This window comes from Falco biarmicus, chromosome 1 (assembly GCF_023638135.1).
Source record: "Falco biarmicus isolate bFalBia1 chromosome 1, bFalBia1.pri, whole genome shotgun sequence".
NCBI lineage: Eukaryota > Metazoa > Chordata > Aves > Falconiformes > Falconidae > Falco > Falco biarmicus.
In genome coordinates this window covers 115,546,085-115,573,326 of record NC_079288.1, presented here as the reverse complement: position 1 = coordinate 115,573,326, position 27,242 = coordinate 115,546,085, and the positions used below count along the sequence as shown (strand labels likewise).

Below are 27,242 nucleotides of genomic sequence, written 5' to 3'. Positions count from 1 at the left end.
AATTCAAAAAGCCCAGCTGCTCTCCGAGGAAAACAGCAGCAGTTTCACCCAAAGTCCAGCACATACCTGCAGAGGGAAAAGTGCATTTCTACGTCTCATAAAGCTGCCCTGGAAGGACAACATCTATTCATAATTAAATCTATGTTTGATGCATTACAAGTAGGAAATTCACAGAGGAACTTTCTATTGAATACACAGAAGATCTTTGCAGGGTGCAAAATTTATTCTAGGCACAGCCCAGGTGGCACTTGCCATGACTTGCTCGCATTACCTCAGCAGAGCAACCCCTCCGGCGCACAGCTGGTGAGAGACGAGAGCCCAGCCAGCCACCTGGGAGGCTGCCAGCTACCAAACCTTGCCCTCACGGTGGGGATCAGCAAAACCTCTGGCTTTGGCAGCTCACCGGCCCGGCCCAGGGCAGTGGGCCAGGGGATGCTCAGCTACGTGCAACTGCAGAAGGAGCACAAAGCCTAAAACCCTGTTAGATGCCCAAAAGGGAGTCTCCGATTTGGTGGGTCTGGCAGCGCCAAGAGCTTCCCAGCCCAAATTTCAGGCTTCCCCACTCCTGCCGAGGCCAGTCATTGCTGAGCAAAGCCTCATGCCGAGGAGACCCAGGGCGCCTGGTGGGGCAGAGAGCCCCACCAGCCATGTTACAAAAGCCATCGGGAGGGCACGCCAGTACAGGGGCACTTGCACAACCAGCAGGCCCAGTGACGTGGGGCAGAGCTGGGTGCCAGCCAGGTGGTGGGAGCTGCCTGCAGCCCTGCCTCCAGGGCAGCCCAACCACCGTGCTGCGGCTGAGCACACCCCCGAGGAGAAAGTCCAGCCCGGGGCTTGGCTGCCGGCTCCACCGCTCCAGCCCCTCTTCCATTACAAATTTACTGGCTGGAAACTGATGACCAGCACATTCATTTGCCGCAATGCCAAGGTACCATGAAACCAGGGTAATAAAGCATGACAAACAGAAGTTGTATTTATTTCCCAAGATGAACATTAACATCATTTTACGTGAGAAGCATAGTGCCCAGCCAAGGATCCTCAGCACCTCCATGTCAGAGACAATAGCCCTCCATCAGTACCCATCACCTTGCTTTTCAAGAGGAGCCCAAACAGCTGCAATGTAGCTCGGTACATAAATACCCCAAGTGTGATCTGCAGAACAGCTTCCGAAATCCAGTTACTCAGGAAAACTCTGGGACTCCGATGTATAACTGTTTAGATCAGGCAGGGTATAAGCATTGTGCCCCCACCACGGGAAAAACAGCTGAGCCTGCTCAGATGGGACTGGAAACTGGACCCCGGGTGATCTGGAGGGCTTCAACAGACAGGTGGTGGGGTGGTTGGGTCCCCAGGTGGTCCCTATCACACCTCACTTCTCAGTCTCAAGCCTGCTAATGTGCAACACCATCTGCACATGCAACACATGCCGAGACACCCAGCGGCAGGGTTTGTTGGGGGCCACGCCGCAGTCGGCTGGCAGAGACCTTTAAAGCCAGGCAGATAGTCTCCACCCCAGACAACAGCTGTATGGCCAGTGCCTGAGGGCAGGAGCAGGGAAGCTCCTTTGCCACCCCTTAGCAATGCCAGAGTGCGGTTTTATAACAAAATAATTCAAAACTGTACAAAAACTAGAGTTAAAGCTCTTTGGCATGGACCTTTTTGCTCTTCCCCTCTCCTCCCAGCTCAGGCTCACCACCCCGGCAAGCCAGAATTTCAGCCTCTGCTTGCAGGTTGTTTTCATGGTGCAGGAATCAAAGACACCATTTGGCAACCTGCTGAAAGGGGGAAGAGAAGTGGATCCCAGCCAGATCTCCCCAAGGCAGGGAACACAAGGGGAGGGTAGGAAGAAAGTCCTCCGCAACCTTGTCCATAAAACTTGTGCTTCCTCCAACACAATGGAAGACACTAAACCAATCTGAGGCCACACTCCTCCCAAAAGAGGTCTGCTTGCACCTTGAAGAGGAAGGAAAGAAGGAAGGAAAAATGATGCTTACACCAAGAAAACTCTCCTTATCTTAGCCTAAGATATTCTCACCCCCAACACAGTCACTGGGAAAGAGGCTGCATCTTCTGCCCCTTGGAGCTCATGGCAACCAGCAGGGTTTGCAGACCACCTCCGATGGCCATCAGGTGCAGTGACCAGGCTAGCAGGCAGCCCTGGCCCCCCTCCCCCTGCCTCTAAATGTGCCAGAAAGCACATTGCTACCAGGAGCTCCACAGGGTCAGCACCTCCGCCGACCTGGGCTCTGGAAAAGCATCACTCGGTGCTGCTGTGCAAACCCCAGGCTTCTCACAGCGCTCACCCTACCTGCCTCCCGCCTGGCTCGTGCTCGCGGCAGAGGCAGGTGAGCGGCTCCTGCATCACCAAGGGCTCCAGTACCTGCCAGCAGGTCAGGGGGACATGGCAGCCCTGCCAGGCCTTGCAGAGCCTGACCTTTCCAGAGCCCTCTGAAAATCATGTCAGCATCTGATAGCTGTTCAGAAGCTACCACCAAAACGCTGATGGTCACACCCACGTCCTAAATGGACAATGTGCCCATTTCTGTCTCTCAGCAGACAAAGGGTTGAATAGAACTATTTCCCCCGTGTGCTAAACGGCAATGAATTACCCTCCCCTTCCTCAGACACAGGTGAGCGCCAGCAGCTGCAGTGGCTCTAAGGAAAGCTATTTACACACCAATTCCCTTCAGCGTCGCTAGCATTATAAAGGAAATTAAAATGGCTTTGCCCCAAGAAGCTAGGTAGTAGGTCTTTGGAGCATAAATAATTATTCCAAAAATTATGAGGTGTCAGAAAGTGGATCCAGAGAGTTACTGAGCAAGTCAAGCCAATAGCTGGCTGCCACATATAGAAGTCTTGGAAATTTTGACTCAACAGGCAGACAACCACTTCTAAATATGAAGTACACTGTTTAATCACCTGCAGTGCACATTCATATCCGAGACAAAGCGACATGCGTGTTTACTTAAGGAGATGTCAGAAGCGCCGCTGTCGTGCCCCCTCTCCTTCTTAGCTGTGTGGAAGACTTTACCAGCTGCTGCCCAGACTTACTGCTACTTATTTCTCAGTGAGACAGGTACCGGGTTAAAGTGGCAAAGCTCCGCTTTCTGAGACACTCTCAAGAAATCAGAGCCAAGTGCCTTGGAAAGCCATCATCTCAGCTACCTATAGCAACACTGCCCATTTCAAACATCCATCCTCTGCCCTGCTGTCACCTCAGGTGAACCTGTTTTGGGGCAGCCTCCTTAAGCCTACCAAGATCCCATGTTTGCCACCGAGTCCTGCCTCCCAGCTTCTTCCCAGGTGCCCAAAACTGAGGTGAGAGCAAGCGAGCACTTCCAGCCCCGCTGCCTGGGGAGAGAGGATGACCCACAACAGGGCAACGGTGGGGAGGTGAAGGGCTCCTGGGGATGTGGGCAGGGCAAAGGGGCATCCCACGAAAAAGTAGCCAGGAGCCACCACCCCTATCGATGGCTTCACTAGTGGGAGAAATCAGAAGCTGCTGGGATGTGCGTGCACTGTGAAGTTAGAAACCACAGCGCTCACAGCCATCCGCCCTGTGCAGAGGCAAACTGCCACGTTTTTTTTCCTGTTAATCCACTGCGGTATTTCAGTCATTAGCGTCCATCTCCCCCAGGATCATAGTTTCCTTTCAGATCATGCTTTTTCAAGCTGAAAATGCTGGGAGCATTAGGGCAGCAGCACCAAAGGCAGCACAAGCACTTTCCTGGCTTAAGGATGACCAGCTGGGAGGAGCTGCCTGACCAAGGCGGTGGAAAGATCATCCTCAGCTCATTATTAATCACAAGGAAGCGGAGTTTGTGGAAGTCACTGGTTTTACTACACACTGGAAAAACGTGAGTCATATGTATATGTTCTTTAATAAGTAACACAGTTCTGCTGGGCCTGGGATTTCCACAGCATCGGAAAACGATTAACAATGTCCACTGACCAGGATGTTTGAAACATTAGCATCTCCAGGGTAAGACCAGGTCAAAAAGTTAAAACAGCATTTCTTGCAGTCTATGCAGCCTCTGGTGTGGACCCCTTCTCTCCCCTTGCTCACTGCTTCCAGCTAGTGGAAACACCAGCCAGATGTGCATGGGATTGCTTTCAGAAGAAACTTCTCTTTTCTCTCAGTCACATGTACCTAAAATTAATTGCATCTTTCGTTTCTATTTTCAGAAGGATTTTATTTTCTACGGCAGGCTATTGGGACTTTTGAATCACCCCGAGGGACGCCAAGCAAACATTGATTCATACTTTGGAGCTAAATCACTGTTCTTGCCAAATCCCAGGGACAAAGCAGTAAGTGTGCAAAACAGCTTTGTGCATCGTCAGTAACTTCTGTTTCTTTCAAAACCACCGTCATTATTGTCACACTGGCATGGTCACACACGGCTTAGGAAAGCCAGCACCCAAAACAGCAGAGAAAAGCACATTCAGTACAGCAGGGAGCAGGAAACCTTCTCTCCTTCCTTCTCGCAGGTCATGAGGAGGTGGTTTGGCCTAAACTCAGCTACTCAAATCATCAGCATAATAAACTGAGTAATAAACATATCATACCTCTGATTCATTAGTTATTTAACCGCTGAGCTCTCTGGGCAGCGAGCAGCTCCCTGAAACCTGCTGGAGCAGGAGGCTGGGAGTGGTGGCAGGGAGGACAAGCGGCCAGCTCTGGAGGGCAAAGGGTTTTCCCATGGAGCAGGAGAAGCAGAACCAAGAGCCACCAGGCTAGGACGCACCTGAATATCAGTGACTGCTTGACAGGAGCTGAGGACACGGAGCTCAGACACAGGCCCAGCTGCCTCATCTCCTGAGTGGAACCACACGGTCAACCACCAGCTCCCCCGTCACCAAGTCTGTAATCTCTCAGCAGTGTTGTGGCACAAAATACAACAAAACCTGTGTTACCTATCCCTAAGACCACTGCTGTTACGTATTTTCCTAGCCAAATCCCAACAGAAACGGCAGGGGCATTAAGCTAGCTCATGTATTACTTTAATCACCAACCACTCGATCCTTCCAGAAGCATCTGGTCTTCTAGAAAGGGGGGAAAAAAAAGCTGGTTACAGATCATCATGCCCAACAGGCATGGAAATAAACTCTTAGTCATGAGTTTGCCCTTCTGGATAAGTGTTCCCAGACTTGAGACCAGCCCAGTCCAGTCAGGCACAGAGTCTGGTCAGCAAGGAACCAGGGCTCAGAGTTTTGCATGGCAATCAAGCCTTCGTCTCTACCATGCAGATTGAAACCACAGAGGGTATGAATCAGAGCTGAGAGGTCTGCTGCAAGGAGTGGTCAGTGTGTCTGAAAGCAAAGAAAGTGAGCTCCAGCCGTCCCTCTGCAGCTCTCTGACCGCCTCTCCACCATGCCCCCAGTGCTAGCAGATCTCTGTCGAGAGCAGGCAGCATGACTGCTTCACTTTACAGAAAACAAAACTGAAGAAGTTAGCAGGGTACTAATTACCTACCTTTAAAATGTTATTTAATTATCTCATTCTTTAATTATCTTCATTTAAGATCATTAAAGTATTAAACTTTTTGCTTAGGGAGGAGTAGGTGAGCCTACCATGGCCAGATCTAAGTTTATGCACCTAGTTCTAGGACCCACCTTTGAAACTGCAGTACCTCTACACATGTTCCAACTTACTCTCTTTATTTAATAGAAAAACAGTGTAGAGAGAAAAGCACTGTCAGTAGAGGGCTTGTGAGACTGGAGAGGAAATTAGGAACAATGATAGATAGATGAAATTACAGATGAGAATAATAGGTTAGCACAAGCCTTCAGGGATGAAATCAGCATGGCTCATAACTGAAATCCCTCCGAGCCAAGAGGGTTCAAAGCATCAGAATGGTACAAGGCATCAAAACCACCTCTAGAAATGAGAGACAGACACAGACAAGTCTGAAGTAGGGAAGCAAATCAAGCAGAGAACAGGCAGAAGAAAAAGCTAACGAGTATCTCCATCATACCAGAAAGCTCTAGAAATTCTCCCAAGGCATCTCTGAACCCCTAGCAAGTACCTTCCAAATCCAGGCAAGAAGAGTGCTCTCAGGTGACAGAAGAAAGATAAACGATGCACCTGCCTTCAGAAAGGGAGGAAAGTTACTGCGGGCACCCTTGTACTACAAAAATCTGAACTGCCCCAGCAGAGATGCCAAATGACAAATACAAATGTCTGTTACTGGCATGGAGAGCTAACACAGCACAGCTGCAGAAGAGAGAAGGGCAAATTTGCAGCAGGCTGTGCACGGGATGCAGCAGGGAAGTGCAGCACCTCACTTCTGAGCTGGGTCAGGCAAGGAGAAGCTTGAGGAGAAAGCAGTAAGAAAAAAAGATTTAGAAGACATGATCCGAAGAAACTCTTTTTTCTAGGAGGAAAAAAAAAACCCAGGCCAGTAGGCCCATGACAAACAGTCTTCAAGCAGATTAAAAGGCTGTTAGAACAAAGGCAGCAATCAACTGCTCTTCACGTCTCCCAGAGACAGAATGCAATCACTTTCCTGTACTGGGGAAAGCAGGATAGGCTGTTACACTTAGGAAAGATAAGCACCTACGCTGCCCTCTCATCATATCAGAGCAACAACCCACTGGAAAAAGAGTCCCACCTTTCTGACAACACCTGGCATTTGTTTCCAGACCCAGAAGGCCGCCTTAGTCCCCAGCAAGGGCAAAACTCCCTTTTCTGCATACACGCACACATGCCCAACAAAAGCAGCCGCAGCTTCCTGGGACCTCTGAGGGGCTGCGAAATCTCCTTCACCGGCAGTTTAGAAATAGGTCGCACATCCCCTCGAGGGCTGCCTGCAAGTCGTTGATCCTGGCAGTGCAAAGAAAAATAGCAAAGTTAAGCTCCTCTCCAAAACCCGACCTCTGCTGGGTTGAGCCTCCCCCCAAGCTGAGGTGACCCGGCTCCTGCCTCTGCAGGACCGCTGTAATCGCCCTGCGCCCCGCAGGCAGCGAGCTGGAACGAACACCCTGACAGAAGCACCGAAGCACAGGGACCGGCAGCGGGGCTCGGCCCCCAGACCCCTGGGGAGGGAGAAGGCCCGGGGGGGTGAGGGGAGGCCTGAGGCCGCGGCGAGTGTAAGGGCAGGCCGCCCGCCGGGCCCGCTCCCGCGGCAGCGCCGTCCCAGCAGGCCCCCTCCTCCCGCAGCGGCCTCCGCGATTTATCCGACCCGCCATCGCGCAGCAAGTCCAGCGAAAAGGCGGCGACTTCAGCCGGAGAGCGCAGGCCCGGCCCGCTCTGCCTGAGGGGAGCGCGCCCGCCCCGGGCCCTCCCGCCCCCGCCAGGCCCCCCCCGGGCCGGGACCCCCCGCTACGAGGCCTCGCCCCACCGTCACCCCGCACCAAGCCCCTCGCGGGCTCCCGTGGGGGTGACACGCGTGACGCGGCCCCGCCGGCGGAGCGCCCTGCCCGTCCCCTCCCGCGGGCCCGGAGACACGGGGCTGCCCGGCGCCCCTCCGCACCTGACGCGGCGCGGCGCCTCCCCGCTCCCGCCTGACAGGCTGGGAACCCGGGCGGCCCCTCGCCGCCCGCCCCACGCGTAGGGAGCCCCGGCGCCCCATGACCCACGGCCGCAGATGGCCCGGTCCTGGCCCTGGCCCCGGCCCCAGCCCGCCTGGCGGGGGAGGGGAGCGCGGTCACGGGGCCGCCAACCCCCGCGCCGTGACGTCCGTGGGAACTCAACGCGCCCCTCCCTGACGTCACCAGCGGAAAAACTCCACCGGGCGAGACCATCCCGCGGCGCGGGGCGGGGGAGGAGAGGGGAGCGGGAGGGTGGTGAGCGGCCGCGGGGCGCGGCCCTCCCGGCGCGGCTCCCCCGGCCCGCGGCAGCGGGAGGCGCGGAGCGGCCGCGGCACACGGCGCTCCCCGCAGGCGGGCTCGGGGAGGGCGGCGGTGCCCGCGGTGTGTCCGCGCCTCCCCCCCCCCCCGGGTGCGGGTGGTAGGTGCCGGATGTACCGGCCGCGCGGGGCTCCGCCGCCTCTATAAGCGGCTCCGCAGGGCGGGCGTGGGAGCCGCTGTGTGTCCCGTCTGGTCCCGTCCCGCTCCGCCCGCCTCGCCGGGAGCATGTACCAGAGCCCTGCGCGCTGCCTCTGCTCGGCGCTGCCCGCCCTCTGCTGCGCCCCTGCCTCCGCCTCCCTCCTGCCCTCGTCGCGGCCGCGCGCCTCCCCACCGGTTCTCGACCCCGCCGCCCCGCGGGCAGCAGCAGCAGCGGCGGGTGGGCCGCCCGCCCCGGGGCCCTCGCCCCGCACAGGTGGGTACCGGGCGGGGAAGGAAGCAGCCCAGCTGGGAGCGCTCGCTGCCGGGAGGCGGGCCGGGTGCTGCCGTCGGAGCGAGCACCGGGGCTCTCATCCCCGGGGCCGTGCAGGCGGTACCCGCAGGCTTCCCTGGGGAGGCGACGGCGAGCGGCGCCCGGTAGCAAAGCGGCCGGCGCCACGGGTCGGGGCCCGGCAGCGGCGGGACTCGCTGCGTGCCCGGGCTGGGGTCGGCCGCGTGGGGCGGGCGCAGGCTCCTGCCGTGTCCCGGCGGGTCGGTGTCCCGCCGCCAAGCGCCTCCCGTCGGCTGGCCGAGCCCTCCTACGGCGTGTTGCCCCCTGCGGGGAACGGGACTGGCGGTGGGTTTTTTCGACTGGAGACCGCGAGTGGGAAAAGCGCGAGTGACCCTCGGGCAGGCGAAGGCGGCTGTGCGAAGCCATCACGTTCCTGCTTGTCTGTCCCGTTAAATGATTTTATCCCGTTCCTAAAACGAGACCTGGAAAGCATTCAAGGTACCGCATGTCCTTGGGTGAGTGCTGTGCCGGGAGGTCACGGCACGCCGGCACCTTGGCACGCAGCTCCCGCCGCGCCGTGGGGTAATGCGCCCACCGGGACCCCCCAGTCCCGCTCCAGCCTCGAGCCACATCTCCTGCCCAGCGGCTCGCCTCTCCCGGTGGGCAGATGTGCGCAGCTGCAGCACAGGCTCCCGGTGAACGCCAGGGAAGCGGCTGCTTTTCCTCCAGGCTGCTGCTGGCGGGAGAGGCGATGTGTCCAGCACGCTTTATGCAGCAGCCGAGGCCGTCTCACTTGCCTGGCGTGCAGGAGATCTACTTTTCCTTGCCGTCCTCTGCTGGGGTTGGAGCGATGTGTGTTGGTTCCCTGTTGGCGCTGTTGCAGGAGGGCTGGACGAGCCAGCTGGGGCAGGGTGCTGCCGTTCCTCCTCTTGAAGCCAGGCCAGGATGCTAAACAGGAGGATTGAAGCTTCATGCTGCTACGGGGAAGAGGAGCTTATGTGTATGTGCCTGCGAGCTGGCAGAGTCAAGCCCATGAGCAGAGCACTTTAACGGGTGGGGGGGAAAGGATCTCCAGAGCTTGTGCCAAGTACTGATTTTGTGTATTACTTAAGGCAGGATTTGAGGTTCCCTCCTATTTCTGGTCCTGCCTGTTGACTAAGCAGCACTTTCCTTGCTGTGCCAAGCTCTCCTAACTCCCACATGAGAATCCAGACTTCCCTGTACGTAAAACTGGCGTAAGCGCCAAAATCGGGACTCTAACTCAAAGCAACAGCAACAACTGCTGCTTTGAATGCAGGTGCTGCAGGGCTGCGGCCCCATTGCTGGCCCAAACAAGGCTGTACATGTAGTATGATACCCTGCAGCACAGGTCTTGTCACATGAGGATGGTGTCTGCCAAGTTTCTTCTAGAATGAGGGTTGCAGGGAGGGCATCTCCAGCTGCTGCTGGCTGCCTCTGCTGTGGAGGCTGATGTGTAACTACTGACTGGGCTGCAGGTGCTGTGGAGCCGTTCACCTGGCAGTGAAATCCCTGTGGTGAACCAAGTGGGGGCTCTCAGCCAAAAGCGGTGCTGGGAGGCACGAGATGAAAGGAAGGGAAACCAGAATGCTGTTTGCCTTACTCAAAAGTTAAGGGCCCTGGCTCTGATACTCCCTACAGTCCTCTGGTCTGCCTGCATGCTGTGGCCCTTACCTTTGAAGCAAAGTCCTTAAAATAAAGTCTGTGACTGCTCATTGCCTGAGATGCTAGAAGTTTATCTTCTGTGCTGTTGCTGGATGACATAAGAGACCTTGAACTTTGCACCCTGTTCTGAAGTTTAATGAACAGTGTAAATTGTTCCCTGCCCTTACTGTGTGGAGACACCCCCCTTGCAGGGAGGAAGACTTTTTTTTTTTATTATTTTAAGCACCTTGTATAGTAATTGCTGAGCTGGTGTTCCCTATTGCGACATCGCACCATGAGAATTGCTTCTGTGTTCACCCCTCGCTGCTAAAGTGCAAGCTCAGGAGTCCACTTGTTCCTCTGTGTACACCAGCACCACGGTGTCACAGCACTGGCAGCAGCATTATCCCAGCAAGTTACAGGTCATTTAACTTGGACTGTAAGGATCTCAGAACGGTGACCTTGTACTTGCCTCGCTGCCACGAACTTGTTAAGCGTTGGAAAAAATAACAAATGGGTTTTGTTTGGAGTTTCAATGTTCAGGTTGCTGGTCTGGCCCCTGTTCTGCAGAACAGTCCAGTCAATGCTGTGGTGGTTTCAGGCACTTTGGCGACAAAGAACTTGTGCAGTTCATCACTCATCCTAAGCTGGAGTCTTCCTGCAGGAGTGCCCCTTCAGCCAGAGACTCCCAAGACCCCTACGGGAGGCCTGAAAGCATTTGATTTACAGCCCAGGCCCTTGATTTACAGCCCAAGCCCAGCAGCCTTCCCTGGGCTTTCAAAAGAAAACAGCAGCTCTTTTTCTTTCCTGAGGTATTACTTAATCTAAAGCTGTCAGATCTGTGCTGTACCACATCCTGTGCAGGTTAGGCTATGCCTGACTCCCCGTAAAAAGCTGGATATCCACAACCCCAGGGGTGATGTGGTTTAGATGATGCTCTGGCTTCATTTGCAGCTGGCAGGTGCATGACTGAACTTAGAATTCACCCTGCTCTAACAGACATAAGCTGCTCAGAGCTGTAGCGTAGACTTTTGGCTCCAGATGCATTGCACCTTGCTTGTCTCAACATCCTCCCTCTCATCCAGGTCACAAGCAGTGAGCAGCCTAGGCTCTTGCTGTCTGCTTCTTGGGGCAGAACAACTCCCTAGTATTACTTCGGAGAGCCCTACAAGAGCCATGTTCGTCCATGGCGCGGCAGGGGCTGCGCGGAGGGCACTGCCTTCATGTGGGCTTCCCACTTGCCTGGCTAGTGCTGTGCCAGGAGGGAAGGGCAGGGCGTGCTTCTGGGGCAGAGCTGCGCAGGGCTTGTGGCTGTACTCAGCAGCTGACTGTATCCCTCGGGTAGCAGAAAGCACTGTGTACTTCTCTTCAGCTGCAGCACTTAACTATGGGTTGGTACCTGCCCCAAAAACAGGCGAGGAGCTCCCTGTGGAGCTTTCCTTAAAAGCTCTATAGATTTCTTTGGATTTCTGCATGGCAGCTTTGGTAGTGTGTCAGCTGGACCCTCTGTAACCAGTGTGCTTTCGTCCCTGCTCCTCCACGCAGCTGTGTCAGGGTCCTGCTTAGGGGGTTTCATGTTTGGGCCAGCTTCCCTCCTTATTAAATGGCATTTCTTCTACTTCAGCAGTACTTGGCTTCTTGACAAGAATTGTGTACTAAAAGACTGCAAAAGCTGAAGCACCTTAAACACTGTTCTCCTAGAAGGACATTCATGCTTGTGAGCCCAAGCTCACATCACAGTTTGAGGAACTCCTGGTACTTTAACTAAAAGGGTGGGGGTGGAGAGAGACATCCGATGTCTAATTCCAATTCCCAGTTTATGACTTTTTTTAAAACTGTTCAGAGGCACTATTTCACTGGCTTGCACATACAAAGCATATGTTAGAGCAGCAATTTTTTTTAGTGTCTTTAAAAGCACCCATTTTCCAAAAGGCAAGGGTGTGAGGCTTCTGCTGCAGAGTCTGTCTTTTCTCTTTTATTCCTTCTAAGTGTGTTTATTAAAGTATTAGGGCTTCCGTCTTCCTGCCTTCCCCTCTAGCCAGGTCTGTCACTATTGTACATCTGTCACCAGCATTTATGACTCATAATGCTGTAGCTTGGGCTACCCAAGGCCAAACATGCAGATGTGTTGGGTGGCACCCCAAACCTGTTGCAAGATGCGAGTGTGCAATGACAAGTCTTTTCCGTTTTTAAGTAACTCCAAGGTACAAATAAACTTAGGTAAAACCTGCTGTGGGCCAACAGCAATGCAACACTGAAATTCTTTTGCTCAAGATTACCTTTGCAAAATGCACTCAGGGGGAAATAAGTTGAGGTAACCATGAAACTCTGGAAGTGTGGCCTCTGCTGTGGTGCAAGCACTGCTCTTCCTGCCCGTGTTTGAAGGGAAATCAAGTGTCCAGGAGTGCTACTGGGGCAGACGCCGAGCATGGAAAAGCACAAACAGCCTCTTTTCAAGTTCTCGCCAACTTGTTGTGGCAAGGGTGGCACTGCAGAGCAAAACGCCCCCCCCTGAGGAAGGGTTGGAAGGGACCTTGGGACACATGTGGCCCAGACTTGCTGCAGAGGTGTGGAGGGATATCATGAACCCTGGGCAAACTCCTCCACGGCTACCCAGAAGCCTGGCCCTTAGCCCTCACATCTTGAGTGTGTTTGCAGTAAGCAAGCCTCGGGGCGTTTGCAGCTGCCTGGTGGTACTGGTTGAGCCCTTGGGAAGGGGAAGGAGGAGGTATTTTATAGCATGATAGTTAGAGGGCCACCACCTGAAAGGGAACAGCTCTGCTGCTTGACCCCTGCTAAGGGAAGAGGGCTGCACCTAACTCTGTGTAAGCCAAAGGGCAAAACAGAGTGGGGGACACACGCACACTCCCCATGTGGCAGCTGTGGCCCAGTGAGGGGGGGACGGACCTCCCTGTAGGAGACACGGGGCCAGGAGGGTGGCTGACTGCGTTAATGGGGGGCTGGGGCACAGCTGGCGGTTTGCGGGAGGTGTGCTTGAGACGGCTGAGGGAGCAGGGGGTTGTGGGGGCCTGGGGAGGACCATGGGGTGCACTGGAAGCTGCCGAGCGGGGGCACAGCATGAAGGAGCAAGGAGCCGAAGGGAGAAAGGAGGGCGAGGGGCGCAAAGGGGAGCTGAGAGACCCCCTGCTCTGCTCCACATCCCCAGGTCTAAGGCAGCAGAAGCATTTGGCCGCTCTGTGCTCGTGAAAATGTTGCTCCTTTTGGGGTGAATGAAGCCGTGGGTCGAGGTTCCTATGAAATACCAGCCTGAGGGAACGAGTCACCGTGCTCGCTGTGCTGCAGCCCGGAGGGAGCCCCGGCAGGCAGAGGGTGTCCAGCTGTGAGGTGCCATCTCCATCCGAGACAAACTGCACACGAAATAAGGAGCAGGCAGTATCTGTCTCCCTGCTGGGCTCTCTCCTCTGTGAGGAGGGGAAAAGGACACTCTGTTCTGTTTCCCACAAGACATGCAGAAGTTAATCTTAGCCCTGCTATTCTGGATGAAAGACTCCTTTCTTCCCTTAGAAGACACCTGCACGATCTCTTAAACCGGCCCGTTTGCGTGCTGCGGGGGTGAGCAGCCCCTGAGATGAAGCAAAACACGAGGAGACTGTGGGCAGAACTAACCCTGTCTCTGTATCCTTATTTTACCTCGGGTGCAGGAACAGGCTCCCGCACAAACCATCAACTGCTGGCACTGTAATGAGGTTATCCGTAAGGCACCTAAGTGGTGGGAAGAGTTATGGTGGTTGTCTCTAACACCGTTTTCTCCTTTCCAGTGTGTTCCATGGGAAACAGCACCAGTCGGCTCTACAGTGCGCTCGCCAAGACGCTGAGCAGCAGTGCCGTGTCCCAGCACCAGGACTGCCTGGAGCAGCCAGACTCAGCACGGCTGGATCCTATAGACCCCAAGGATTTGTTGGAGGAATGTCAGATTGTTCTGCAGAAACGGCCACCCCGGTTTCAGAGGAACTTTGTGGACCTGAAGAAAAACACTGCCAGTAACCACCGCCCTATTCGGGTCATGCAGTGGAACATCCTTGCCCAAGGTAGGAGCTGCCTCTAAGCTCAAGGTGTGACCTTGAGGTCAAATGCAGCAATGAAAACCTTTAAATGCAGCGGTGTCTGTGTAGTTAGGCATGCCTGGGACTGGCAGAGCAAAGGGGGAGAGGTGAACTACACGAGGCACAAGTTGACCGAGGGGCGGGGAGATTTTCAGCGCTTGAAATAGTGGCTTGCCTTCTGTTCCATAGGAAAGGAAAAAAGGTGTCTCCTTGCAACTGTGATGCCAAGGATAGCGCTGAATGCCTGTCCAAACACAGTGTTTTCAAAATACTGTGACCTGTCACTTCTAGGTAGCTGTCAACCCCCCCAAAAAGACTCATCCTTGACTAAGTTCTGTTCTTCATAAAGCTTCTGTAGAGTTTTCGAATTAGTTTATCAGTGAACTATTCAGGGATTCAGATGTGTTACAGGAATTCTTAGTTCTTCAAAGTAATTTTAACTGATTTTTTTTTTTTTTCCTCAGACCCCTAAAATCAAGTTTGTAAATTGACTTATGCAACAGCCTCATCTTAAAGTCTTTTGGGGTGGGAAATCCCCCATGTAGGGACCGACTGCCTTAACATTCTGCAGTTAAGTCACTCCTATACCACTGCATTTTTTTTTTTCCCTCAGGCTTAAGCTGTGGCTGCCACATGTGGAAGCACTTGCCACAGTGTAGTGACTTCTGGGACCAGGGGGAAGGAATCTCTTTAACTTGTATCTGTAAAGGGAACTTGAGTTTTTTGGAGAGACTTCAGTGTTTAGAGAAGGGATTCTCGCACCCATTGGCAAGCCTGGCACCCTTGAAGTCAGCAGCTGCTCCTGGAATACCCATCACCTGCATGTAAACTGATGTGCAGGGTTGTACAGGGAAAGCAAAGCATTACAAAAGCCTCGTGCTGCCCCCCATTATAACCCCTTGCAGTGTGACAGGCTGCCTGCCCTCATGCGGGGATGCAAGCAGCCGCTGGCTGCTGCACGGTGGCAGCTGGCTCCCGAGAGCCTCTGCAAAACCTGGAGGAAGACAGCCTGGTTTAGCTATTGGTAACTTCTAATTTTTTTTTTTTATTGCCCCCCCTTCCTGCCGATTTCAGCTCTCGGAGAAGGCAAAGACAACTTTGTTCAGTGCCCTATGGAAGCTCTGAAATGGGAAGAGAGGAAGTGCCTCATCCTGGAGGAAATCCTTGCGTACAAGCCTGACATCTTGTGCCTGCAAGAAGTCGACCACTACTTTGATACCTTTGAGCCGCTCCTCAGCCGACTCGGCTACCAGTGTACTTTCTTCCCGAAGCCGTGGTCCCCGTGCCTAGATGTGGAGCAGAACAACGGGCCGGATGGCTGCGCCCTGTTTTTCCTCAAAGACCGCTTTGAGCTCATCAACAGCGCCAACATCCGTCTCACCGCCATGAAGCTGAAGACCAACCAAGTGGCCATAGCTCAGACGCTGAAGTGCAATGAAACTGGAAGACTGTTCTGCATTGCTGTCACTCACCTGAAAGCCCGCACCGGCTGGGAGAGGTTTCGGTCCGCACAAGGCTGCGATCTCCTCCAGAACCTGAAGAGTATTACCCAGGGTGCAAAGATCCCTCTGATCATCTGTGGAGACTTCAATGCGGAGCCAACTGAGGAGGTCTACAGAGAATTTTCCAACTCCAGCCTCAACTTGAACAGCGCATACAAGCTGCTGAGCCCTGACGGGCAGTCGGAGCCCCCATACACCACCTGGAAGATCCGGCCCTCGGGAGAGTGCCGGCACACGCTGGATTATATCTGGTATTCCCAGCACGCCTTGAATGTGAACTCAGCCCTGGGCTTGCTGACTGAAGAGCAGATTGGGCCCAACAGGCTGCCATCGTTCAATTACCCTTCCGATCACCTCTCTCTGGTGTGTGACTTTAGTTTTAATCAAGACCCCGACAGACTGCTGTAATGCGTTGGAATGCCACCTGGTATTGCAGTGTCTTAACTCACTATTTTATTTTAGAGAAAACTTTTGAAGCTGGAAGCTGTTGAAGGATGAGGAAATACTGTTGACTAAACGTTATTATGGGCACTTGTTTGCAGTTGCACTTGCCATTCAGCACTTGTTCATCTGGAGCCTCTGAGGGAGGAAGAAAGGAGTGGGTGTTCTCGTCGCGGTGTTCCTGCCCTGTCAGGGTTTGACAACCAGAAGGCAAATGAGCTTTGTCCTTTCACCAACCCCCATGCGTAAGGATTTAATCCTCTAATGAATGCGGAGGCCTTAGTATTTAAATCAAAACACTTGTGTTTGTAAAACAACCTGCCCTGACAGCATGCTGACTTAATTTATTTCATGTTAAGCTTGTGCAAGTACTGAAGGGAACGAGGCTCGACTACCCGGTGGGATTGTGTTCTGTCTTTTCTGTTGCAATAGGAAGGAAGTTTAATGCAGTTTAGACATGAACAAATCTAAGCTCATGCGTGTCTTTTCACTCTTACATGACTTGAGATGACTGTTCCATTAAAAGTGAATGGATAATAGTGCAGCGTGAGGTGGACCCCCTCCCGTAAGAGCAAGTGAGGAAATACAGGCTAACCACATCGTACAGCAATATCCTCCTTTTTCCAGATGAATGTGCATGTGTCAGTTGCACATATGGCCTGTAGGTATGTATACCCAGTGACCATTACCTTTGTTTATTTTGTGCTCCTCTCCAGACAACACCTAACCAGGGAGTATTTCCTCCTCTGCTTCAAGTATTACTTGAATGGTTTAAATTTGTAGTCTTGTCAATCTTGCTGTTTCTGTAAAGGGCCAATCTTTATGTTGAAAGACTTCATTTTATTTATCTTCAGAATCTAAAGCTACACTGGAACCTGTTAGAAGATAAAATCTATTTATTGAGAGAAACTGGTGATCCTGCATCTGACTTGAAATCATACAGCAGCAGCGTTCAGGAGCCTCTCTCCGTGGCAACTCTGGCGAAGCACCCAAGCAACAACAGGGCTGTGCTATACAGTAACTCTGGTGCATGGAGTAGCGCTCATTGGTATTGCATATATGGATTGTAAATGTGCCACTATGCTGGAAAATGAGGTGGGGAGAGAGGAGGGAAGAGAGACAACAGTTGGAGTTGGGCTGACGTTTAGATAGCTGGAAAAGATGAGGGAGAAGAAATAAAGCAGTACTTCCATGTAGAGTAAGGCCCATAGTAAAGTGTTCAAAGTGTTTATTAATAAAAGTCTTTGGAAAAAAAAAAAGTTATGTCTCTCTGCTGCCATCTGGTTCATTTCCCTGTCGGTAGCAGTTGATCTCTTTCAGCTACTGACTGTTCAAGCTTCAAGGCAGTGGTGACGCCACCTGCTCCAGACCTCTTTCCCCTGACCCTGCAGTCCTAATTTTAAAAGTTGGCACGGCTGCTTTGCTTTCACGGCAAGTGCGTTCTCAAACTTGAAGTGCCCAAACAGGGCACAACAGACAGCTGTATTTGTATTTTAAAACATCATCTGAAGAGCAAGAAATGCCAAGGTAGGTGTTTCACACAACCCGTAAGTTACTGTACTTGCGTTGCTGGTAGCAAAGCAGAGTCTGGCCACCAGAAGTCCCAAATTCCCACACAAACATTCCCTTTCAGGCAAATGTGTGAAGTGCTGTGGTGCACAGCTGTAACATGCTCTGCGTGTGTTCCTGACACTTGCGGAATGAGAGCGATGATCTGCTTCTGAGCAAAGAGCTGAGGCCCCTCTAACCAGCCTGGGATGACAGATTCCTCTAGCAAGCGTGGATTTGGAATTCTGCAGACAGAAAGGATTTTACAACCAAGGAGCCTGGCTTCCTTGGTGAATGCTCTTCCCAGGATGATGTGGCATCAACTACTGCCAGCCAGGGCCTCCTTCAGCTGGCATTTCAGAAAGAGCAAATTGTGTCCCTGGAAGCCAGAAGGGGTGGCTCCTTTCGGGGAGATTCTGGGCCAGGGATGAGGAGCTCCTGATGCCCCACAGAAAGGCAGACCTTTGAGCTGCTGTAAGCATTTCACACCAGCTAGACTTAGACAGCTTCTTCTGTTCATGGTGCTGGCTGCCCTCAGTTGCTCTCTGAGGGGAGATGCAGTGCTTCTCCTTGAGGGTTATCTTCTCTTAGGCTCTGTCCTCAAATGGTCTTTGAGAGGAGGAGAAATAATCCACTTGCCCGTTAATGGAGATATCTAGTCATCTGTAGCTAAACACTTCTAAAAGCAACACGTGGCACCTTTAATAAATCAAATCCTTGCTTATCTACCACAGAAAGTCACACCAGAAGCTGGAGTTTCCATTCAGACCCTGTAGGCAGTTTCTAGAAGAAACTACACTTGTGGTAGAAAATGTGCGTTGCCTTGAGAGCAAGGACAATACTGCATTCAGCTCTGTATTTAAAACAAAAAAAAAAACCCCACCCCAGAACCCAAAAAAACCTCAAACCAAACAAACCCACAACAACAACAAAAAGCCCTTAATTTCCATTTTACTTTTGCACAGGCAGCTCTGTTTTCCTAAGGACAGCCCAGGGTGGCCGTTAGCGTGGTACTGCACCGCCACTGCCAGGGCACAGAGCCACAGCACCCGTTACGGGACACTTTGCTTTACCAGCAGGAGCTAAAGTGTCACAGCTATGAAACTCCCACCATCACTCTCCCAGGGTGACGATATTTAGTATCTGGAAGGTTCTTATGCCATTTTACTCAGACCCTTGCTTTCAACGCTCACTCTCCAACAAAAAGAAACCAGACTGTGGGAAGCAGCATGATTTGTATGCTATTGCTATCCTTGCAGAGCTCTTCCAAAGTGGAAAGGGCCGAGATTCTTATCTCACCCTGGACATGTGACAGTGGATGTCCACCGCTTCACGTCCTTAAAGGGTAATTTGGGAGGGGAGGGGAGGGGAGGGGAGGGTGGAATGACTGCGAACAGGCTGGGGTCTCTCCCCACCGCAAGGCAGTTCTTAGGTTATCACTCAGAAAATCACACCCCCCTGCCACAGCGTAACGGTGAACCCTTTTCTGCTGTATTTTAATAAAAGGTAGACATGGCACAGAAATTATCTGGTAACTTCCCAGTCGGCTTCGCCCTTTTATTCCAGTACTTGCTATAAAAATGTATTTTGCAGACAGGCTCTTTTGGAAAACTTAAATGAAATATTGCTCTTGCTTTGTTTTATGCAGCAAGAGGCAGGCCTGCAGCACTGAAATGCTTTTGCCTGCTATAAATACCAGTACACTGAATATTTTTCATAGGAAGCAGCAGGAAGGGTTTCTTTTTTTTTTTTCTTCCTATGTAGCAGTATGACTCTTAACAGTAAAAAATGTCTTCAAAGCTCTTCTTGTGGCCTTCTGCCTTACAAGCACACCAAGGCTAAAAAAAGTCTCAACAGATCCCTTGCTCTAATCTTGAAGAAAAGCTGCATTAGCTTTAGCAGCGACAGTTTTCCCTCACCCTCAAGCTAGCTAAAGGAAGAAATGACCCACTTAATTAATTTGCTGAAAGGCAGAAGCTGTTGCAAGCTTATTAAAACGCTATCTCTCCTAGAGAACAATTAGATCAGCAGTAGATAGCATCACTTGGACCTTCTTCACTTAATGAGCTTAATACCCGCTACTTGAACTGGCTCTACCAGGCAGAAATGGAATTCAGCTTGTTCTGGCTGCGCCAACCTTCATGCGTCACTGAGACCCCTGCTGCACACGGCAGGTGAACAAGAACCGAGGCTTCAAACACCTCTCTGCTTTCTTATCAACTCCTGACTGCCCCTGGCTCACTGATCCTCGATCAGCTCAGATGTAATTCTCCAAAGTCCTAAATTTCATTAAATCAATTAGCAGAGGCTCCCAAGATCTCAGCCTTCCCCACAGCACCCTCCGCCCAGATCCCTTGGGTTACATCCAGGCACAGAACCCTTTGCTAAGCGAGACGCGCTTTGTCCAAGAGACAGTAACAAAAAGACCGGTCTCTGGGATAGCATTCCCCTTTCAACTTTCCTTGCCACAACCCAGAAATTTTGATATTCAGATCTTTATTCTGGGTTGCAACAGTTAGCTTTTCCCCTGTGGATTACCCAGCATTACCCTGTCTGTCCTGTAATTACAATAGTAATTTGAAAAATAAGTGTTGGTGTTTACATCTATAGAATCCGTGGTACCATGGCTGTATTATATTTCAATGCCTTCTGTACAAAGCCTGCTCACTTCACACGAGAGTTTCATTCCACTCACACATCTAGAGAAGTTACTACACTTGCCGAGGAGAAATTAAGCCTGGACTCTTCTATATGAGCCACCCGTTTCACATGTAAAACCTAGTGCTGCTTCGACGCATGGACAAAATGCATTTTTCAACAGTTTGCAGAAGTCTAGGAGTATAGCTGGGGACTTCTTCAGTGTTTTACTGTCCCCTTGCCCATTTCAGATATTACAAACCTGACCAAAGCTCCCTCCTCCTGAAGTCACATACTCCAACACCACCAGTAAAAATATTTCTTGCCCCCATCGTAATTGCTTAGATCTGCTTAAAGCAGCCACGATAAAGAGTGAGCTTGCAGAGAGCCAGAGAACAATCCCAGACTTTCAGTTACGGGTGGGAATCTCGCCCCGACATTTAGCTGCAGAAACCCCCAGGGAGAGGCTGCCTCTTGCAAGGAGCACGGCTTGTCACCCGGATTACATACCACCTCTGACGAACAACGGGACCTCGGAACAGCTCAGAGGAGCCACGCACCCGCAAAGCAACGCTGGAGAGCTGTGCTTAAAACGGACCCGCTGGAATCCCCGACTCACAAAAAACCTGTCTTTTTTTTAAATTTAGCTGCTAGCTAGAAGTACAAACACAAAAGAGAAGAATACAAAGGCACACACGGGAAGGTTAATAGAAACACTCTTTTACTGCTCAAAGCCGGGTTAAGAACCCTTTCCATTTCAGTTACAGCGCATCCTCGTACAGATTGAGGTTCTCAAAACGCTTAACAAACTTTTGGTTAACGTCCTCCAGTGCCGCTCGCCGGGTGGCCGGGGGCGAGAGCCAGGCGGCCATCGCCAGTTCTGTAGCAAGACACAGCACCGACAGCAACAGCAGCGCCCGGGAGCTGCTGCGAGCAGCCTGCCACCAGTAGCCGAGACGGGGCCTGCGATCCTTTCGGTTTTGCTGTTACACGATGGAAGTCTTGGCTCTAACTTAAGATAAGGAGACCATCAGCTGGAGATCCTTATCTATTTCCAAGAAAAGTCTGTCCCCATTTGACTTCCAGTGTATCTAAATTAGGTGTTGGAAAGGTCTCGACTACAAATACTCCAGACAGACACTCCGCACTGAGATACAGCGGCTCTTTCATACATGACCAAGTAACAGCCATTTAGAGAAGGATTTCTTACAGAAGACTTATAAATGTGGGTTTTAAAATGCTATTACTTTTCTCTCATCTTCTAGCTCCAATTTGTTCTACCCCCCTCTCTTCACACTGCTCTGTTTCCCATTACCCAGAAGATTTCTGCCTCTCAGACTACTGAATTAGTCAAGCCATCGCCAAGCTCCCCAGGACCTCCCTTCCTGTCCTATCTTTCCTGGCAACATAAATCCTCTTTCTTCTCCTGCATCTCCTTCTGCCAAGGAGTCTTTGTCCTCTTTCCCAGGCCAGAAACACAGCTCATCTGTAAGAACCTTTGCTTCTTTGGTTTTAACTGCTGGCGGAAGGGTTTGCTGCCTTCTACACCACACTTACCTGTTTCACCTTGTTCATTCATTTGCTCTTCAACTTTGCTTCCCTGCTTAAGAGTATGAAAAAGAATCCCTTTTTCAGAAGACTTGCAAAGTTCCCCATATGCTGGCCTGGCTGCATGGAGCTATTCCCACATTTCTTACTTCTCAGTCGGAGGGAAGAACAAGGATTACTGCTAGGACTCTAGAGGTAACTCGCTTTTCGGTATTTTAATTCAGGCCTCCTTTATTGTAATTGAAGACCCTCAGTTCCAGATTTCTGTTAAAATTGCTCCTCCAGGCATGAAGTACTTAAATGGGCATTTAGACTTAAATTATTTCAAGATTACCCGAGCCCCTGGCTCTGAAGACTTTCCAGGGCACCTTACTGGGAACCGGGGGTGCCACTGGGCACCTGGCTACCCACAAACTGATGTGCTGCTTCTCTAGTCATTGTTGCAGCACCAGCACGGTCCCCATGAAAGCAGGGTAAGCTACCCGGCATCTATTTTAAGCCGAACTCTTGCACGCGGATTGCAACTATGGAGCAATTTGCGTACAGTGTGTTCTCACCCGAGCTTTACCCCACAGTAATGTATCATGATACCCGTAACTTCAGTGCAGTTCTAAATAGAAAATCTATTTAGATACTTACTTCATTCGGGGGGGGGGGGGGTGGGGTGGGGGAGTCACTTAATTTTGCTGAAGTCAAAACACCACCAGTTGGAAACATTAACAGCAACACCACCAAAAGGACCAGCAGTATAACTTTGTATTTCTCTCTTCTCACAGTTTCTACTTACTGGTACTTTCAGCTTGCTTCTGTGAGATCGTCAGATCAGTACGCTGGAGTAGCCAAGTCTGCTCATTCCTACCTTGCCTTGCAGCGCAGCCTTAGGAAATTAAGGTGTAGCTGGAGGAACAGTTAGGTAGTTCACAGAGCTCTACAGGTTACTGACGTTCAGAGTTATTTAAGCAAATAAAAAAAATAAATAAAAGCCTTCTTTGCATGAAAGCAGCTGGGAGCACACACAGTTACCACCCGCCTGTCTGCTGGAGGGCAGTAACCTCTTAAGCTACTCAAAGTTATTCCACAAGCACGCACGTGATTAGCCACAATGCAGGAACACTGTGTATGCTCACCGTCCTGAAAAAGACTAAGAGAAGTAGAACCCTGTCAGAAGTTACCTCACCGACTACTGCAAGTTTCACAGACATTTCAATGAAAGACATTTCAATGAAAAACATTTCAGCGTGAGAGCTGGTCAGCTGTTCCGAGTACCAGAGTAGTGAGGAGTTCCCAATTTCCACACTCTATCAGCTACCTTAGGCTGAATGCCTGGAAGGTTTCAAATAAGCAGAAAAAAACATTTATAGGTTGAAAAGAAGAAAAAGCAAAAAATACAAAGCAGACTGAACACCATTAAATTTTGTTTCTATATTTCAGTAAAACCTACTTGAATACACTTTGAAACAAGAGTACAACAAAATAGAATATACTTCAAATGTTGAATATACAAACTATTATAGTTCATTCTGAACACTGGTACTTCCCTCTTAACTTCAACTAAAAAAATTTTACAGGTTAAGAACTACCTGACAAAAGCTCATGCTGGGCGTGACCTTTCAAGTGACAGGGTAGAGCTGAAACTGTAATGTATGCACAGATGTCAAGGCTAAGTGAGAGACACAGGCATGTTACAGCAGAAGGCAGCAAGCCTGCTGCTATTTTGTCCACAATTAAGAAATTTAGACAGGCTTTTAACTACCATACAAAATATGTTACATGTAATTCTATAACAATACTGTGCTAGGTACAAGATTTTAAAAAAATTTGTTTTAATAAAAAAGCTTTACACAAACAAGCCATTAGCTTATTTCAAGAAAGGTAACTGAAAATCAGTCTAAGGCTTTCATTTTGAATCTGCTTAAGCTGTATGATACAAAAATCCCTCTAGGTCTCTGTCTTCTTTTAGAAGCTCTTTAATCTCCTCCTTTATTTCACATTCTACAATACCTAAGTAGCAGAGTTTTTCACATAGCACCAGTTGAGTACTGTGGGCACACAGTAGTAATTGCTGGTATGCATATAAAATGCATCAAATTTGCTGTTTGTAACAATGAGACTTTCCCCTCCCCCTGAAAACTAAAAACCAAGGCAAACCTCTCACACAACTCTCGTTTAGTGTTCCAGGTCTTAGTGTAACTTGGTAACAGGTAACGTAGTGAACTGTTTGGTCCCTTTTCAGTCCCTCTATCTTTCCTTCTCCATTGTTTCAGCTGTTTCCCAACTGGAAGAGACAGTTTTTGTCAGCATATCAATGTGGTTCAATTCCCACTGAAACACGGGAAAATAATTTTTTTTTTTCCAGTAAGTCTTCAACATGTTTATTAACATTTCAAAACTCTCCTTTTCGACTTGGTGATCACATCCACTTCCCTCCCCCAGTTATGTCAGTATATTCAAAACCGTAACAGTCTAGAAGTCCATGCTGGAAGCAACCTATTCTTCATTTCTCACACGTTAGGATTCCTTCTGTTTTCATTGTTACAGGAAGGGCAATAGCCGAGGGCGTGCTAACTACCACTACGTGGGTCACAGTCTTGCTTCCATCTGCCGGCTTCTCTTCTTTTACCAGCTGCAGTGTTTTCACTTCATGTTCCTGTTTTAAAGCCGCTGTGTCTGATTTAACTTCTGGACTTTTTATAACTGCACTAATCACCCTGGGAGGAGTCTGGCCAGACGCCTGCTGAGCAGGCACTGATAGTCTCATTACCGGTGTCCCGTGAGCTATAGACACTGGGGTTAGTGCTCTAACAGCCAACGGGGTTCCCACGATGTTAATACTTCCTGACCCAGACAGGCCCGTTTTTGTTTGTAACTGACACTGCGTAAGTTGCGTGGCAGGGATTGTAATGATTTTGGCAGGCTGCATTGTGATTTTATCTCCGTTTTCAGCAGAGGTTGGCATCACAGTAGGGATTGTCTGGATTACTACCTTTGGAGTTGTTGCTGTTGTTGGACTTGTGTTGGTTATTAATGGTGACCCTGTGTTTACTGACTGCACTGCCACAGTTGAGATTTTCTGTCCCAGAGAGGTCATTACAACAGGCACTTGCATTGCCACACGTACAGTCCTGCAAAATACAGACAGGTGCGTTTAAGCCAGAACACAGGGCACCACTAGAGATGACAACAGGGACAGCCAGAGCTAGGATTTACAGATTTTTAATTGGTTCTTTAAAACCAAATCAGAAATTTAAAACCAAAACAAAAACTTTTAAAGAGCCCAAAACAAACCACCTAACAAAAAAAAGCCAAACCCTTTGGACATCTAGCAATAGAACTTTGGAAAATTAGCAAGATTTCTATCTCCTTTTTTCCCCTTCCATCTCTGTACGTAATTTTAAAATATGCACGAGGACAAGCGTACTGACCATTGGCTCTGGTCTCATAAACTAGACTTTCCTAGTATTCTAACATGTTACACTGCTGCTTGCAAATCAGAAATAATTTTCAACATTTCAAACACAAACCAAAACACTAAAAGGTTAGCTTCCTAACCAAAACATTGCTTGTCATCAGCAAATGACAAGCCCAAGCCATGTTAACACAAACCTGGGAGCTGTCGTTGCTGGGACAGTAGTAGTGGTAGTTGAGGGACGAGATGACGATGTATCATGCGCTGGCGAGGCAATATTCACAACTCTGGTGACTGCTTTTTCTGTTCTGGTACAGCTTAACTGAGAGGAACTTTTTCCTCCACGTGCAGAGGTTGCTGCTTTTAAAAGGTTTTCTGCGGATAAAGACACCCTTTCCAATGACTTTTCATCTGTAGGCATTGACAAGTCTTCATTGCAGGACTCGCTTTTGTCATCGTCTATGACAACTATATTTTTTGGCATCTCCTTGAACTGATATACAAGCCTCTGTCCCTCAACTTTTGCAAGGATTCCTCTTTGATAGTAGTATCTGCAAGAAAATTACAATTACATAGTAAACAACATAGTGACAGATTTTAGAGAAAACCTCATCCTATGCTAACAAGAAAATCTGAAGTAACCACAGTAAAACCTACGAGGTGAGAAGGTAGGGGGAAGTAGCTGGCAGAGCATACTGGCAAGTATATGAAGGATCTAGCTGAAAAAAAATCTGACCTTTTAAATATACACACTTCAGGAATTAAACTGCAAATTAACTGGTAACGTAAAAAGCAATAGAAACTGCAAGTCTCTGATGCTTTTTAAGCAGCTAAGTCAGCAAGGGGGCAACCGTTGTATTTCTATAGCCAAAATTAAGAATCAGGCTTAAAATTATAGCAGATAACTTAAGGATGTAAGAGTTTTTACCTCAGAGCTCTTCCCATAGTCTCATAGTTCATGTCAGGTTTGTTTTTGTGTTTTCCCCATAGTTTGGAGACAGCTTTTGAGTCCACAAGTTTAAAGATTCCCTTCTCTCGCTGAGTCCATTTAATGTATCGAGGACAAGTATTTTTGTCCTGGAGAAGGTCCAGAAGAAACTCCCATAAGTAAGTCGTGTTTCCTATAATCAGAAAGCATTTAAATATTAGAAATGCACTTTTAAAGATAACACTTTTCTGTTCCCCATATATAGGTAGCTGATGAACGACCTGCATTACAAGCAAATATTACAGATGGTGTAACGTAACCTGCACATATTCATTCATTCTGTTAAATTTGGTAAAGCTTCCATAAATATTTATGTTCTGAAAGCAGCTAATCCACATGACCTGCTATATAGCACAGGAGCCTGTTCAATCCAGCGCCCATTCTCAGCTCTTGAACACAAGTGGGGGAGGGCGTTCCAAGTCACTACAACCTACATCTGTTCAGCAGAGGCAGGACGAGAGCTCAGAATTTTCTCCTCATACTTGCTTAAACAGGGAATGGAAATGCCAGTCCATTTTATGACACCGAAGGAAAGGAGGATATAAATAATTTTCAAAAGGCATACAACCTTCGATAGCAAGCTATCTCAGCTGTGATAAGTTTGTAACGTAGCCTCCTGTCCAGGATCTGGGGGGCTCACACCAACTGCTGACAGCTCCATGTTCTGACCCTTCCCAAATACACGCTGCAGAGTGACGAACGTCCTTCTAGGCGCAAAGCCACTTCTTGTGACAAGTATTCCCCTAGTACCCTTCTGTAATTAGGGGGATACAAAAACGAAGTCAGCCTACAGAACAAGAATTTAATGTACTTCTCAGCTCTTCAAGAGGATTTTCCACTCCTCCATTTCCACTGGAGGAACCCCAAGACAGGGTTTATGTCAGCGACTATCAGCATGGCATAAAACATATGGGGGTTTGTCTGCACTCTGACTATACCATTGGCATCTAGGAAAAGGAGAAGAGAAGCAGAAGAAAAAAAACCCATCACATTCCAATTTGTACAGCTGGAAAAGACTCCTCAAGTTCTCTGAAAAGGGAGAACTAACACAGAGCTACGAGCATAATAACCTTAGAACATTAACCCCAATTATTCACTTGATCATGCTTCCAGGGGGTGACATGGGCCAAATAAAAATATATTTCAATTTATTTTTTGTGAAAAAAAGGTC

The 27,242-nt window shown here is 49.9% G+C and overlaps 2 protein-coding genes and 1 long non-coding RNA gene across 10 annotated transcripts in view; 1 reads left to right on the top strand and 2 right to left on the bottom strand.

Annotated features, from left to right (window-relative positions):
- Positions 1-948: 948 nt before the first annotated feature.
- Positions 949-7,671, bottom strand: LOC130141661 (uncharacterized). The gene is made up of 2 exons (XR_008819126.1): positions 7,478-7,671; positions 949-6,823 (listed from the first exon to the last, which is right to left on the bottom strand). It is a non-coding gene; the product is annotated as an uncharacterized LOC130141661 (long non-coding RNA).
- A 285-nt stretch (positions 7,672-7,956) lies between these two features.
- NOCT (nocturnin) lies at positions 7,957-16,342 on the top strand. The gene is made up of 3 exons (XM_056322068.1): positions 7,957-8,260; positions 13,717-13,986; positions 15,076-16,342. Exons 1-3 carry the CDS (start codon positions 8,074-8,076, stop codon positions 15,909-15,911), a joined length of 1,293 nt encoding a protein of 430 aa, XP_056178043.1. The 5' UTR covers positions 7,957-8,073; the 3' UTR covers positions 15,912-16,342.
- A 6,738-nt stretch (positions 16,343-23,080) lies between these two features.
- ELF2 (E74 like ETS transcription factor 2) overlaps positions 23,081-27,242 on the bottom strand; it is a 39,362-nt gene continuing 35,200 nt past the window's right edge. For all 8 annotated transcript variants that reach the window (XM_056321998.1, XM_056322006.1, XM_056322045.1 and 5 more), the window contains 3 exons: positions 26,012-26,204; positions 25,281-25,634; positions 23,081-24,799 (listed from right to left, as the gene is read on the bottom strand). In XM_056321998.1, coding sequence (XP_056177973.1) covers positions 24,172-24,799; positions 25,281-25,634; positions 26,012-26,204 — 1,175 coding nt within the window. In that variant the 3' untranslated portion in view covers positions 23,081-24,171. The remainder of the gene's footprint in view (positions 24,800-25,280; positions 25,635-26,011; positions 26,205-27,242) is intronic.

Excerpts from the sequence above, each read along its gene's own strand:
- NOCT (XM_056322068.1), top strand. The coding sequence starts at position 8,074 with ATGTACCAGAGCCCTGCGCGCTGCCTCTGCTCGGCGCTGCCCGCCCTC. Across the intron at positions 8,261-13,716 it reads GGGGCCCTCGCCCCGCACAG|TGTGTTCCATGGGAAACAGC; the intron begins GTGGGTACCGGG and ends TCTCCTTTCCAG. Across the intron at positions 13,987-15,075 it reads GTGGAACATCCTTGCCCAAG|CTCTCGGAGAAGGCAAAGAC; the intron begins GTAGGAGCTGCC and ends TGCCGATTTCAG.